Source organism: Chelonus insularis, unplaced genomic scaffold (genome assembly GCF_013357705.1).
Source record: "Chelonus insularis isolate UGA/USDA-ARS -01 unplaced genomic scaffold, ASM1335770v1 contig_3_pilon, whole genome shotgun sequence".
In the NCBI taxonomy this organism is placed as follows: domain Eukaryota; kingdom Metazoa; phylum Arthropoda; class Insecta; order Hymenoptera; family Braconidae; genus Chelonus; species Chelonus insularis.
The window spans coordinates 713,728-729,032 of record NW_023276556.1 but is presented as its reverse complement, the minus strand read 5'-3'; the positions used below and the strand labels follow the sequence as shown (position 1 = coordinate 729,032).

General features: G+C 27.6%; 1 protein-coding gene across 1 annotated transcript in view; it reads left to right on the top strand.

Moving 5' to 3' along the window:
* The window catches only part of LOC118068325 (Matrix metalloproteinase 2), a 123,059-nt gene that overhangs the window by 42,173 nt on the left and 65,581 nt on the right, over positions 1-15,305 (top strand). Inside the window, exons 4-5 of the mRNA XM_035085627.1 lie at positions 3,612-3,713; positions 5,796-5,965. Coding sequence (XP_034941518.1) covers positions 3,612-3,713; positions 5,796-5,965 — 272 coding nt within the window. The remainder of the gene's footprint in view (positions 1-3,611; positions 3,714-5,795; positions 5,966-15,305) is intronic.

Below are 15,305 nucleotides of genomic sequence, written 5' to 3'. Positions count from 1 at the left end.
AAAAATTGGGAAAAAAATATTTATTTATTTTGAAGTAAAATTTATTGGTACGCGAAGTAAATAGGTTTGATCAACATAGTGTTAAATTTTTTTTTTTTAGATTTCTCATCACAACAATGTCAATTTATTTTTAGAGTTGTATATTCACTATTCAGTATTGATTTATCCTACTTCTTTGATTAATAAGTAAATATTGACTTTGATATAAAACGGATATCTTTTGCTTTTGATTAACTTGATAATGGTTCAATACGTTTTATCCGAAAAATTAGATATCCAGCTTGAAGAAATTTTATTAAATCGTTGAAAGAGTTTTCTAGATATCATTGATGAAGTTTTGATAAATGATCTTTCAGTGAGATTTGGTAACTTATAAGATCTATCATTTGAAGTTAATTAATTAAATAACAAACTAAATAAAAACAATTTCATTTCGATAAGTTTTCAGAATTTTCTTTTTTAAAACTATTTTCTTTTCGGTTAAATCAAGAGGTACCTAATTAACAGAGTATGAAAGCATTGTAAAGAAGTACAAACACGAACCTAGTTTCATTATTATTTATTATAATTCCAATTTCGAATATTTTTATTAGCTGAAAAAGAGTTGAAAGCTGAATGAATAAAAAATAGAATGAATAGAAAAGAAATATAACATGAGGGTTTAAACTATATTTGGTCATCTGTACAATCTTGGTCTTTCTTGTGCACATTCGCCTTTTGCTGAAGCTATTGTACAAGCCTTTTTGGTATACCGGTTGACTGTGTACACGTGCGGTGCTTCTTATTCTTACTTACGCCACCAAAGAGAAGAGAGAGTTGGGCATGAGCCTTTTATAGAGCACCGACGATTGCATTTAAAGTCACTGAGTGCTCTGACTACATTGTGTATATCTTAAAAAATGTGCATGTTCAAAGGCACTTTTGGATGAAATTTAATTTTTTTTGCTTTGTATATTTTTACAAGTAGAATCTTTATCCTTATTAGAATCCAAATAAAACTAAAGTGCGATTTTTGTTTAATTTTTCATTTCTACTATTTCTTTTTTTACTTTTCCGGTTTTACTAAAAAACTTTTCTCGTCTGTCGAATAATACCATGTTGTTAGTCTTTTTTAATGTGCCCCATAGTTGTTTTTCTCAGGATAAATATTCCCGGGGGTGAGATAGAATTGTAGTCGTTATCTGTGGGTTAACGAGCGTGAGTAGGAAACGAAAGTCCTTATTCTGTAGATGTTTCAACGATTATTTCCTCTTGGGATTTGTTTTTTGCTCATCAACATATTTATTTCTCTTTAATTCTCCAATTTTCCTATATTATTTATTCTCCAGAACGAATAATATTGTTCAGTACTTTGAAATTACACAAAAATTTTTAAGATATTTTTAATGAGAAAAATTCATTAAAACTATGTATAAAGATGATATTATTTTATTACTTAAAAGAGTAATTTTTTCTTGATAAAAAACTTCAATGTTCAAAAGAATTAGAATAGCTAAAATAAATTTCCATCGAAGCAAATTGTATGCTGATAAGGAACTCATAAAGTTGACATGAATTAGTTAAATTATTGTGCTGTTAGTTGGAGAGAAGAAAAGCTTTGGGATGACGCGCGTGCCGTAGACGTGCGAACTTTGGGGTCACGTACGAGGACATGGTCACGAGCTTTAACGAAGGAAAGCTGTCAATTATGAACGTCATGCAAGTGCACGACTCCATGCAAAGCCTTAATCGAGAATGACGTATAAAGTGGCCGGAATTAAGATGAATTAACCGCAAGCCCGAAAGACCAGCAAGAGGTACACGGGTTTTAATGAATCTACATTATAACTAAGATTAGCTAAAAACAGAAGATTAAGTAAAGACGATTATTGTCTCGAGATATTTGATAAGTGATTTGGATTAATTATTTTTTGCTGACTATTTCGTTTTAGTAAAAAAGAATCCATTTTTTGTTAGGTTACCTTAAATGAATTGAGAAATACTTTCATGAAGTTCGTAGGAAAGCAATTTTATGGAAATGACTGATAAAAATCTTTCGAAAGTATTCAAATATCGTATGCAACAGAAAATTTATTAAATTGATGAATTATTTTAATAGTTTATAATAAAAATGAGATGAAATAAAATTATAACTGGCTCTGATTGGAACGAAATTAGTAGTTGCTTTGTTAGGAATTTTTCAACTTCAAAATAATACATCATCCCGTCAATTTTGGTGACTTGCTGGATAAAATCACGTTAGTATTTATAGTATATAAAAACAAGACTTTTTCATGCATACTTTTTTAACTATTGAATAATTCATAAATATTTTAATTAAACCTAAATTAAATTTTTAAATTATCCCATTCTACTCTCTAAATATCGAAACATGATCAAAAAAATTATTTTTGCAGAAATAAAATTGACTAATGGATACAAAAATATTGTAGATGATAAATCTTATCCAGTGGTGTTTTGCATTTATAATTCATGGTTTAATTATATTTATAAAAATCTAACTCATCCTTTTTAATTTTACTCATTTTAATTTTATTTTTCAACGAGAAAATTGCTGAAATATATTGGAATCTGTCACCAAAATGAGTTTATTTTCTAACTTTTATAAAATAAATTTAGCGTGTATGGTCTATCAATGCGTTTTAATTTAAAAAATGACATAATTGTATTTAATATAACATTATGTTATAGTATAATAAAAATAAGTTTTAATATAAACGATGGGAAGCACTTAAAATGTTTTCCATTACAGTGAAAGTTTAGTATAGTTCATCAATTCTAATCCAACTTACGTCTAAGTAAACTGAGTTATAGAGTCCATAATCGAAGGTCTAAGTCCAAAACTCATAGAAGCTTTCCAACCAACTCTAAACTTTTCCACATTTTCATCGTCAATTCGTTGTGTTCTCCCGGTTCTTTTTGCTGTATTTCTTCCGCTTACTGTTTTAGTTCTTGTAAGAATTATTACTCTTCTCGATTCTACTTCGTAGATTTTAACTACTTTGACCCTCATATTTCTTTGTTTTCTGTTCTATATTTTTTGCTTTATTTGGTTCATTTTTTCACTATTACTTTTCATCACTTTACTTCAAATATTGTACACACCTATTAGTTTTTCATCAACTGACATTAATATACGATAGTGTTTCATTTTTAGCTGTTGATGTGTATTCAGTCACTCAATTTTTTTTCACATATTTTCACTTCTTCTACGATGAAAGTACTATACTGGTTTTTTTTATAAATACTGCTATTTTTAATCATACATTGATTTTTACATTTTCAACTAAAAAAACCAATCCATTATTTTTTTTTTCCTTAGATGAAAATATAAAAAATAGAAAATAATGTATTTAAATCTTCAAAATGAATTTGAAAAATAATTATTTTTTGTAACTCTATATCTTAAAATGGAAAAATGAAGCCGTTATAGAATCACTTTGCTGTCTGTGGATGCTATTGCAGACCATCCTAAGTTTTAAATATTTCTAGGTGAGCTAGAACCTTTAAATTCAAACTGAAATAAAATATGTTTAATCTTAAAGTTGTATCTTGTAAAGAAACTAATTATATTAATATTTTTTTACATGATGCATTTTTTTCTTTTCCAGCAAAATTATCTAATGAGGTTTGGATATCTACCAGAAACTGATTCAGAAACGGGAAACCTTAGAACTGATGATCAGCTACGAGAAGCTATAAGAAATCTTCAGGTAAACCATTTATATATTTTATATGAATTCTCTTAACTTACTGATGAAAACAATAAAAATAAAAAAAAACTTTATAAAAAACATAAACGAATACCCAGAAATTATGGTAAGTAAATGTTCGGATTGATAATTAAGATATGAGGAACATTTCATAGTATAGTATCAGATATTCCGATCGTTGATGATGGAATAGGTCGAGTGATATCACTAGTTCATGAGTCGAGTGTAAATGTTCTATTGAGAAGCGATCTCATGCTCTCCAGGGTCTCTCGAGACGATGAGATTTGCATGAAAATCGAGCTCGTCAGCAACGAAGGAAACATGCCAGTGAATGATAAAAAGGGCTATGAGTTGAAGGGAGATTGGTAAGAAAAAGAAAGAATACAACATGAGGAAAACAGGAGAAATCTAGAAAAACTGAATAGAGTAAAAATACCTAATACACATACTTCTAGTCAATCTCTTTTCTATTCAGAATGGAAATAACGATCATATCAGTGAAAGATCTAGCTTCTAGTGTAGCATTAGGTGTGTGTGTTATGTTAGAATATGAATGAGCTTTATTGTTTATTTTACATACACGAAGAAATACAAAGTAGATATTTAAAAAAATATCAAGTTGATCTGAATAAAATGCCTATTAGCATTCGCAGTTAAAACTATTTCTCAGTACAAAAATATGATATCCAGACGAAAAAAAATTAGATTATTAGAAAGAAAATATTTCATTGTTATAAATTGTATAGAAATATTGTGATAGATGTCAGTATTATTATATATATTCTTCAATAAGTGGAAGAGATGAATAGAAGAAATTTAAATAATATTGGAGCATGACGTTTTTTACTCTGCATGTTTTGTCTGACTGATAACTCTGAAGATTGATATCTTATAATTTATTGGAACTTGAGTTTAAAGTGCCAATTAGTATAATTGAAATGAATTCGCGTGGAATTATAATTATTTTGGTATCTCATTCAATTATATGATGTTTAATTACTCAAACTTATGAATTATGGAAATGAAGAAAAGATTATTGATATAAATGTAGATTCTAGCAATACACATATTCATATTTGTATACATATATCGAGATAGTATCAAAAAAATAATTTTACGATTATTTATTTTCTGTAAATGGAGCTGCTGATGGCACTTGTAATAATTTCAATATCTTCATATGAGTTTCAAAGGCTAAGTTGAAAAGCTGTTGGTAAAACGTTTTCCTCTTTTTATGCATTCATTCGTGCTCTCGTCTATGGCACAAATGGTGGTTCAAAAATTTTTGAACCGTTTAAATTGAATTTTGGCACACACATGTTAAATAAGTTCGTTAATCTGGAAAGAATTCGAAGAATATTAAAAAGTTATTTTACATTCTTTTCCAATAAAATTAATATTTTTATGTTTTTTTAAACAATTTAGTGAAAGGTTGTACTCTGGAAAAATATGTTAATGTATAAATCAGTATAGAATATTTTTTAAAAAATAATGACATGATTTTATATTTTTGTATATAAATGATCGTTTCATTCTCTAGAAATATTCCGATAGATAAAATTCGTGAATTGAGTAAAAAATTTTCAATGTATACCGAAAACAAAATTTCTGCTATACAAACGAAATGTTAATTTAATCAATAAAAGAATTTGAAATATTCGTAATAAAATACAAGTGATATTAGATTAATTCTGAGAAAATTCTTACTTTCTAAGACACTATGAGTTTTAGAAAGAAAAGATTAATTCAATGAAACATAGGATAAACCAAAACTCAGATAGTTTTATTCAAAATTATTAAATACAATGAAAATGGATAATCAATGAATTGTATTTTTTCAATAAATAATTTTTTTATTATTTGAAGTAACCATCAAAAAATTTTGAATTTATTGATTGAAAAAAATATTTCACTTTGATAAGGGCATTTTAAAATTATTTTTTTGCTTGATTTTAATTTTTTCAATCCTTACAAAGTAGCACGGTGGATGAACTATTAAAATAAATAATTAATTATTAAAAATTCATTACAAGTGTAATAAATTAATTTCATTTTATCTTACTAATCTTTTATAAATTTCAGAGTTATGGTGGTATACCAGTCACAGGAGAGATTGATGAGGCTACGCAAAAGCTGATGAAGGCCCGGCGCTGTGGTCTGTCTGACAAACCCGACCCACGCTATAAAAGATCAAGACATAAGAGGTTTACAATTCACGGACAACCTTGGCCATATAAGAATCTCACCTGGAGGTAAGTGGTTTTATTTGTTTCCACGCCTGCTTGGGTTTCTGGCATGAGCTTCAGGTTTTCAGAATGCCTCTTGTAAATGCCATTGACATTGTTGGTAGTTTGCCAAGACTGCCGAGAAACACGCGAACATTTCCCTTTGCCATTTCATTTTCAAAATTTAATGCAATGTTATTGAACGTATTAAAAATAAATGATTGACCTGAAGTGAAATTTTTATCAAGTTTCGTGTCCAACGGACACAACAGACGATGGATACTTGGCACGCGAGACGCGTAGGTGAATATATGCATATGAGTAAGTATCAGGGGCGATGCTCGCCGAGGAACCATTTTAAGGAGCCGCCAACGGATGTCCCACCCCGGTTATTGTCTTTTGCCATCTTTCTTTTTGTAGCTCCTACTCACTCTAAGCCTGCTGAAGTTTCAATTTATTCTCAGGGTCACACTTTAAGCCAATTAAACTTATTTTACAGCAATATTATACATTTATTGTACTTCTGCTTAAACCTTTGCAGTAATTCGCTTATTCTAATCTTTGTTATAAATAGATTATACTTAATTATCATCCTAAAAATGAATATTACAACAATCGAATCGTACTCTTTCTAAAAACGATTAATTACTGCTTTTAATTCAGTATTAAATCGTACTTTTTTGAATTAATTTATGAGCTTGTAATGGTTCATATATTAAAGAACGGATTTAAATATGAATAATGAGTATTTATCATAAAACAATTCAATTATATTGTACTAGAATTTTATGGATTATAATCTATCAAAGAGAAAATTTCTTTTGGATAAATACATTTAACATTTAAATACCCAACATCAATGAAAATGATAATAATAACATAGGAGCTTTTTATTCAAAAGCAGATTAATATAAGCTGCACGCTGAAAGTCGAAGCTAAAAATAATTCTTTGTTACTAGAATAATGATAAAGAGACATTTCCACGCTCTTTTTTCATCATATATTGAAACAAATGCTTTTGATGTTGAAAGATCGGGTCAATTAATTATTTCTTATGTTTTCTCTACAATTGCGATAAAATTTGCATCATCAGTACAATTTTACTATGCTTTAGGAAGATAGATATTTGGAAAAAATATATATTACACGTAGTTACTGATGAAAATTTTATTAATACTCGTCAGTTATCGCCAAGTAAATTAGGATATGAATATATCATTAACAGAGAACATCTTGAATTGCTATTAAAAGTTTGTGATTTAACTTTTCGTAAACTACCTGTCTTTTATTAGTTTATGATGATGAAAATGAAAGAGTAGTTTGGAATCTTTAATACATTTTTAAAATTACAATGCCGAAGCGCATTCATTTGCTCTAAATCTTAAAAGTAAAGATTGAAAATAATTTAAATTATGTTAATATGAATAAACTCAATAAATTATACTGCAGAATAAAAGTAACTTAAACAGTTCGTGAGCTGATTCATGAAAGCTCATAAAAAAAGTTGAAACTTGTTGGAACGCTCGATAGAAAATTTCTGTTAGGACAAAAGAAAAGAGGAACGAGTGAGACCTTTCTGGTTACTTGGGGACTTTACTATTGATCGGTTGGTCTGTTCATGTCATAAATAATCATAAATAATCAAAAAGGTCCACACGTGAAATCCAAGACTTTTAGCAGTTCTGGATATTTGACTGTTGTTAGATCAATTTTGTTCTTCACTTAATTTCAACTTTAGATGGGAAATTTTTCAACTAACTAAAAATTGTCTCATGGAATTAATTTATCCAATTTTTTCACTTAAATAAATTTAAATAATTTCGTCAGCAAACTTTCGTGCATTTCATTAACTAATTTGTCTATTTTCTTTTCTTTTTTCACTTACTTCAAACTTCTGTGAAAAATAATTTGATTCATTAGTGACGTCGCCAATCAGTTAATTTTTATTATCAACTACTTTTGAAGATGGTGTTTCAAAAGATTAATCACCCGAAACCAATGATGAAGCAATAGTTTTGAAACTTTTTCGCGCTTGCTTGTTGTTACCAATAGAGTAACTCAGTAAACATCGAGTTACATCGATTCAACAGTTCCCTGCATTAAAATGTATCCCGAGTTGTGGCGCACTCTTGTGTGTTTCTGCTAATTTTAGCTGTTTTATATAATATTGCATTCCTAATTAAAGTATTCATTCTATTTCTTTTGGTTTACAACAAACCATTGAATAACAAATTCATCCTTTTATTCAATTATATTTTATAATTAACATTTCATACTTCTCTTACATCTAAGGATTTATATTTGATGATAGAGTGATTTAGGACAGCGTAAAATTAGACAGAAGAAATCAAGAATATCAATTGAAAAGCTGCATTGAAATGAATAAACTAAGTAAAGGTTTTTTTTTATTCTTCATCCTTTCGTTTTTCAATTCTTTTTCTAATTTAAATTTTTTTTTGAGGTTTTATTCCCTTCATTTCCCGTCTTGATCAAGCGTAGGATTCGTTAGTTACTCTTGTCTACTTCAGCTTCTTGTTAACATCGTGTTGATTATCAGCCAACTCCATACTCCTTGGCTTAAACCCTTAATTGCTCGCGATCCTAACGATTCCTTTTTTTTTTGTTTTTAATCGAAAATCCACTAAAATTGCACGATCGCATTCTCTATTTTTTATGTGAGCACAAAAAGACAAACAAGCATGAAGAACAACGAAAGAACAGGTGAACTAGGAATGAAAAAATCTCGCAATCAATCCAATTCGAGGGATATGCTCGTACAGGTTATAGGGGTAAAGGGTTGGCGTGCTAATTTCTGAGTAAAGGTCACAAAAACTGACGAATGAAAAATTCTCTATATCACATTCTCTATTATTACAAACTGTGTGCTTGGCTTGTGTTCCTCCTTTTTACGCTATCACAAATTGTATCTGTCACTAAAAAATGTTACATCGACATAGATATAACTAGTTAATAAACATTAATTGTTTTTTTAATAGACACATCCTTCAGTTTATTTTACTAATTTTTTACCTTTTATTACACTTGTTCAGATCTTCTTAGATACCTATGCTCAATAAAAGTATTTGGTATTAAATCGTACTTACTTTTTCACTGAGCAACTACGGCCTTTCACCGTGAACTTCTTCTACTATTGAAATCAAGATCGTCTGTTTTTATTCGTATTTTAATAATTTATTCGTTTTTTTTTTTTTTGTGGATTAATTAGTGCTAACAAGAATTTGGGATTTTCACGGATCATTCGTTAAACCTTTCTAACAATGAAATAAATCGGATGGGTGTCGACTTCATTGATTAATTTCATTAAATCCTTTTTCAATTCTAGTTTAGATTGAATTAAATTCAATCGAACTGACATTTTATTTAATTTTCTAATTTTACGTTAACATTTCAAGTTTGGATAGAAAATAAAACAAATTCCATTCTATTACATACTGAATTCTACACTCTTTGATACTTACAACCGGTGAAAAATTTACTTCATAGCTAACGAGGAAAAAATTCGTTTAAAAAAAAAATAGATTAATAAGAACATTCATGTTTGAAAGGAACAAAAGAACTTTTCGTTAAAGTTAATAATTTTTTTTGCTTTTTTCATTCATTTACTTTTTTCTCATGGTTTTTAAGTGCTATTCTTGAGTGTTCATAACAACAAAACGAAGTCTCTTTTTAAATCTTATTTGCTTTCTCATTTTTCGACATTAACGTGCAACTTGGTTGAAAAAGTCAATTCTGTGGCACCATTTCTACCGACACTACTTTTCTTAAGTCTTATTTTGAAGCTCCGTTTTTAGAGGGTCGCCAGCAAACTTATTTTCTAATTTCTTAACTTCTTCCACAGTGCTCGACTTTGTTGATCCTCTTTCAAACTTTGAATAAGAAGTTTCAATAGCTATTTACAGTAATAAAAAAATATTTACTTTATGTAGTATTCAAATATCATATAATTGCATTTTTGCAAGTTATTTGCTTTTAGTGAATTGATCTTAACCTTTTGCGATTCGCGTCAATATTAATAATAGATAGGAAAATATTTTTATTTATATTTTTATGCTGAGTAGCTTCCATAAAGACTTTTGTCCAGAGTAAAAATTTATTTTACTAATAATAATGATAAAAGTACTTCGATCGGATTTATTGACAATTTTTTTTTCAATTTGGGATCATATAAAAGTGTCCATAAATAATCGAAATAATTATCAAGGGAAAAATTCGGAGAATTTGTAGTGAATTTTGAAAATATTATACTCATGAGACCATTTATATAATGCAATAAATATTTATTTAATTACGTTCAAATTGATAGGAAAAAAAAATAAATTAACGCAAATGGATAAAAGCAAAGTAACATACATACATATTTTCATGAAATATTCAATTTATCTTTATTCAAATTAACTAAATCAATTACTAATTAATGTAATGGATTTCATTGAATTTTTATTACATTACAATAAAAAGGTATACACTTTCTACAGATTCAATTCAATCGCTAATAATATTTTTAATTAAAAGTCAAATGAATTAGTAAATATATTTACTAATATATTAATTTTAGGTTACATTTAATATGTTTCTGTAAAATATACATTACTAATGAATTTAAAAAACCTTTGACTGGATCGTTTACAAGTTTTTTATTAATAAAATAATCATAACAATATGACGAATTTTCATCGAAGACAGCTTTAAAGATACATAGAATTTTAAAGTTTACATCTACGGAAACTATTGAAAAATTATTCATGCAATAATTGTTCTATACCATTACTTTTCAATCGATTAATTCAATTTTCATTAAAATATTCTCAATTCCGTAAATTATTAATTAATTTGTAATAGTTGTAATTGCAGTACTCTAAGGCTTAAGGTCATTGAAGTCATAGACACTCTAGAACAAGATGTTTGTTGTTAAACTCCTGAAGGCCAGACGTGGAAGTTCCTCCTTTAGGTATTTAACAAGACGATTGCGGACCGAAAGGTACTATTTGCACATCTCTAAAAAATTATTTTGTCAGCTTGATGGAAAAAAAATTTCGTTCAACTTCATTTTTCAATTCCCTAATTAAAAATTCTAATTAAAATTCTTTCAAATTGATTTCTATAAACAAGCCATTAAGGTAAATGTAATCAAAGGAAATTTAGTTGTCATTAGCCACGTTCCAATAATCTTTCATCGTTTTCGATTGAAAATTTTTTAATAAAAAAACTTTTCTAAAATTTAAAAAAAAAGTCATCGATAGACGGTTAAAAGCTTAATAATTGAAAATTAAACGATGTCATTAAAACTTAAATAGATTTTTTCTTTAAATTGCTATTACAATCTAATCAAGATGAAAATAGTCTATTTTTTATTGATCTATTTTACTTTTGAGAAAAATACTAGGATCTTAGTATTTTTCTCCAGACAATATAACAGAAGCAAGAATGAGCAGTGACGCGATTGAAATTTCGTTTCTCAAAAATAAAGGAAAAGATAATAAGCTTTACTTTGTTCTCACTCCACATTACTCGATTGTTCACTTGCACCATCTATACTGCTGATAGTAGAGGGTGAAAATATCTGCTGGTTATCTAGACCGTTATTATAGATACGTTAATAAGCTCGACTTGAAACTTTATGCAATGAAAGATTTATCTCTGCCTTATAACTACCATCTAAATCATCTTGCAATGCTTTATAACATCATTTGCGAAGAATATAATACCAATTATCTAACAATATAAAAACTTTTATTTCTCAATTATTTTTCTTCTTTTATTTTCCAAATTTCTAGTAGTTAATAAAAGAGTAGTATTCATTGTAATATTTTTTTTAAATGTTGAAATTTTCCACAAAAATCATAACATGCTTTTGTTTTTAAAAAAACAATGATCCTCTTATTTCTATTTGTATTCATGATATTGATTCAAAAACAAAAAAAAATCTCAAACTTTTACAGCATATTTTTACAATAAAAATTCTTCCATTGAAAAAGTTGCAAAAAATAAAGCGCAATTGTTTGGGAGATTTTATAGATATTTTAAGTGAATAGATCTATTGAAAAAAAGGCATTAAGCTTCTGGTGACAAATTTACTGGACAAAAAATTCAAAAGAACTACACGCGAAGAAATTTCTTGTTTTATTTGTCAATGAAATAAAGACAGTTACTATTCGATTCAGTTTTAACTGATTATAAGCACTGTACTGTTTGTTATTGTATCGATTGAAAACCAGAGGCGTTACTAACTCTCTTAATATCAGCGTGTAACATCCGTACGAGAATTATCTGAATGATATGCCATTGCATATCAGCCATATAGATAGAGTTTTGAATATGCGGTTGCATATATTTTCCACCTTTCTATGCTATACATGGATAGCAATTTACTCAGCGAAATGAAATCGCTTCCTATCCTTCCTCTAGCTACCCTCGTCTTAACCTCACGCTACATTTCTATTTCCCTTTTTATCAATTCCTATGCGCCACTGCAGTTACAAGTCCTATTTGTCTTACATATTAATTCACCAACAGAAAATCGATAAGCTCTATAATCATCTATAGTATACTCTGTTTATCGTACTCAGAAGTACAGTGAATGTTATCCATATAATTCCCGATAAGTAGATTTTCGAAGAAATAAAAAATAGATTTTACGTTAAAACTTTTATTGACATTAATTCCAATCATGTTTTTTCTGGCAAATCGATTTCGGTTTTTTTAATTGTCAATTTTGCTTATTAAGTCGCAATGTTGAATATATTTACTCTTAAAATAAATTAATAAAACCTACTGAGATAATTATAAAATCAATTTAAAATTCAATAAGTTGTTCATCAAAATTTCATTTTTAATCTCAGCAATGTTATAAGAATTTAATTGGTAAGGTCACTCATCAAGTAAGGAATGTATGATCATTTTGGCTTCATATTATCGCGTTTAATAATACCTAAAGCTAAAAGTTCTACATCTAATCCTCAGAAGTTAAACAACAAACATCCTGTTGGAAAGTGTTAATGGCTTTAGTGCCCATGAACTTTTAAGTACTGCTATAGTAAATTAATCAACAGTTTCAGCAAGAAAGAAATATTTAAATTGTTATATTAAACTTAAAAGTAAAAGAAACATATTAAGAATGTAAGTCAAGTGGTGATTATAATTAACTCCAACATATATTTTTTAATGATATTAAATCATTTTTTAATAAATAATACTTATGAATTATGATTAATCACTTTCATTAAGAAATATTCAATAGTAAAGTTGTGATGCTATTACAAACAAAGAATTAATCGAGTCTTTTGAAGGAATTTTCTCATCGGAATTATTTTCAAATTCTTCTTAAAATTGAAAAAAATATAGATCTAATTTTAAGAATTTGCATAATATGAGCATCATGCTCGAGAAAAATACCTCAACATGTGAAATATGTAAATACATCTCGTTAAGGCATATTTTATTTATAAGTTGTTTAAAATTGACAATTATTTTATAATTATTCAAAAACATTTTTCTAGTATTATAACTCTAAAGAAAATATAAAATTTTGACAAAATAACATTGAAATATTTTAAAGTAATATCTTTCTTATATTATTGATGGTATATATAATAAAAATGAATATATATATAGTCGATTCATCTGGGAGGATTTAATTAGGCAAATTCCATTGTGGTGGTTCTCAGATTAAGCCACCCTTGGGTATTTTAAGATGCGTCAGAGCCTGTGGGAGAATGTTGCTTGCTACCTTGAGGGTTGTAATAAATATAAGGAGTTAAACGAGGTCATATATTTTACCTTAACTTCGAGTTTTTTGTCCTTTTGTGTAAAATAAAAAATTTTATTCCGGTTCCGGGTGACATTTAAGATGATAATAGTCTGAGCACTTGTAGTAAATAGTTCTTTTCACCAAGAAGACATTTAAAAAACTCAAAATATTTAAATTACAAGGAAATATATTCATGAAAAGTACTACACTAAATTGATTTTTTTTTGTATTTTAAATCTGTAAAACTGCGGAAAACAACGTCTACAGTAAAATTACCAGTGTCAAGGATGAATTTTAGTCCAGTGAAAAGTTTCAGAAGTCTGAGAACCATTCGTGAGAATTTTATGGAAGGAAATGAAGCGGAAGTTGACATTATTTATAATAGAATGAGAATTACATTTAACTATGCTCCAAAGCATTTGATATAAAATTTTTAGAGTCATTTAATACACTTTTAATTGTAAAATTTTCTATTTTTCATTTAATAAGAACAAAAATGTAAGTTTCTAATTTATTTTTTAATCACAAAAAATTACAAAAATTACAATTGTTTATCATTACTGATATTTCTGTAAATTCTTGAAAGACTAGGCGTGACACTTAACTGACGGTAGTCAACTTGAAACGACTGAGAGTTACTTGAGTAGTAGAAAATCTCATTGTCGCGTTTGTCAAGAAAGTAGCACTACTTTTCTTGAAAAATAGCACCACAAGTGCGAATGAGAAGGAAAGTGCGAAGAATGGAATTTCTTATACTGTCGTGTAGCGTGAAATAAAATAGAGCAAAAGTGAAAAAAAGCTGGAGACAAAAGTCAAGGAAAAATAACAAACTTAATTAACTTGAAATAAAAATTCTCTTGTTTTCTGTTTCTTAATTTTCTTTACTACTTTAAAAATGATTTAATAAGGAAAATTAAATAATTATCTCTTCACTCATTTTTAATCATTAATAGCTCTTTACCCAAAGTATTTTATTATTTATTGACATATTTTACATTACGGGATAATTTCATTAGTCAAGCTTTTATAAAAAGCTATCTTTAATCTACTTTAATTTAATTTATTTAATAAAACTATGATCATACAAAACATTCAAATAAAAATTAAAAATAACATATCTCATTATTATCACTGATCATTAATAAATCTTGTTTACAAAAATTAATATTTTTATAATTTAACAACAACTATTATTATCCCTTGACAATAATAGTCCCGTAATATGATAGCCCATAACAATTTCAATTTTTTGACAGACGTTTATTTTAAATTCGAAATTTTACAAGTAATTTTGATAAATCTTATTTGAAATATTCACAATTGCTTGTTCATCTCCGTATTGATAAATCCAATTTGGATTTATCAATATGGACAAACCAATTCAATTAATTTAGTTACACATTTGAAAAAAAAAAAACAAAAATGAAATGGTCTAGTACATTATTAACGATTAAAGCTAATGAATTTCATCTTTATTCATTAAAAATTATTCATCCCAAGATAAGTGTATTGATCAAGCTTTAATTAATTTTACCTATCATCGGTTTAATATCGAGACTCAATTGCAGATAATTGTGATATACTTAAGTTAGATGTAGT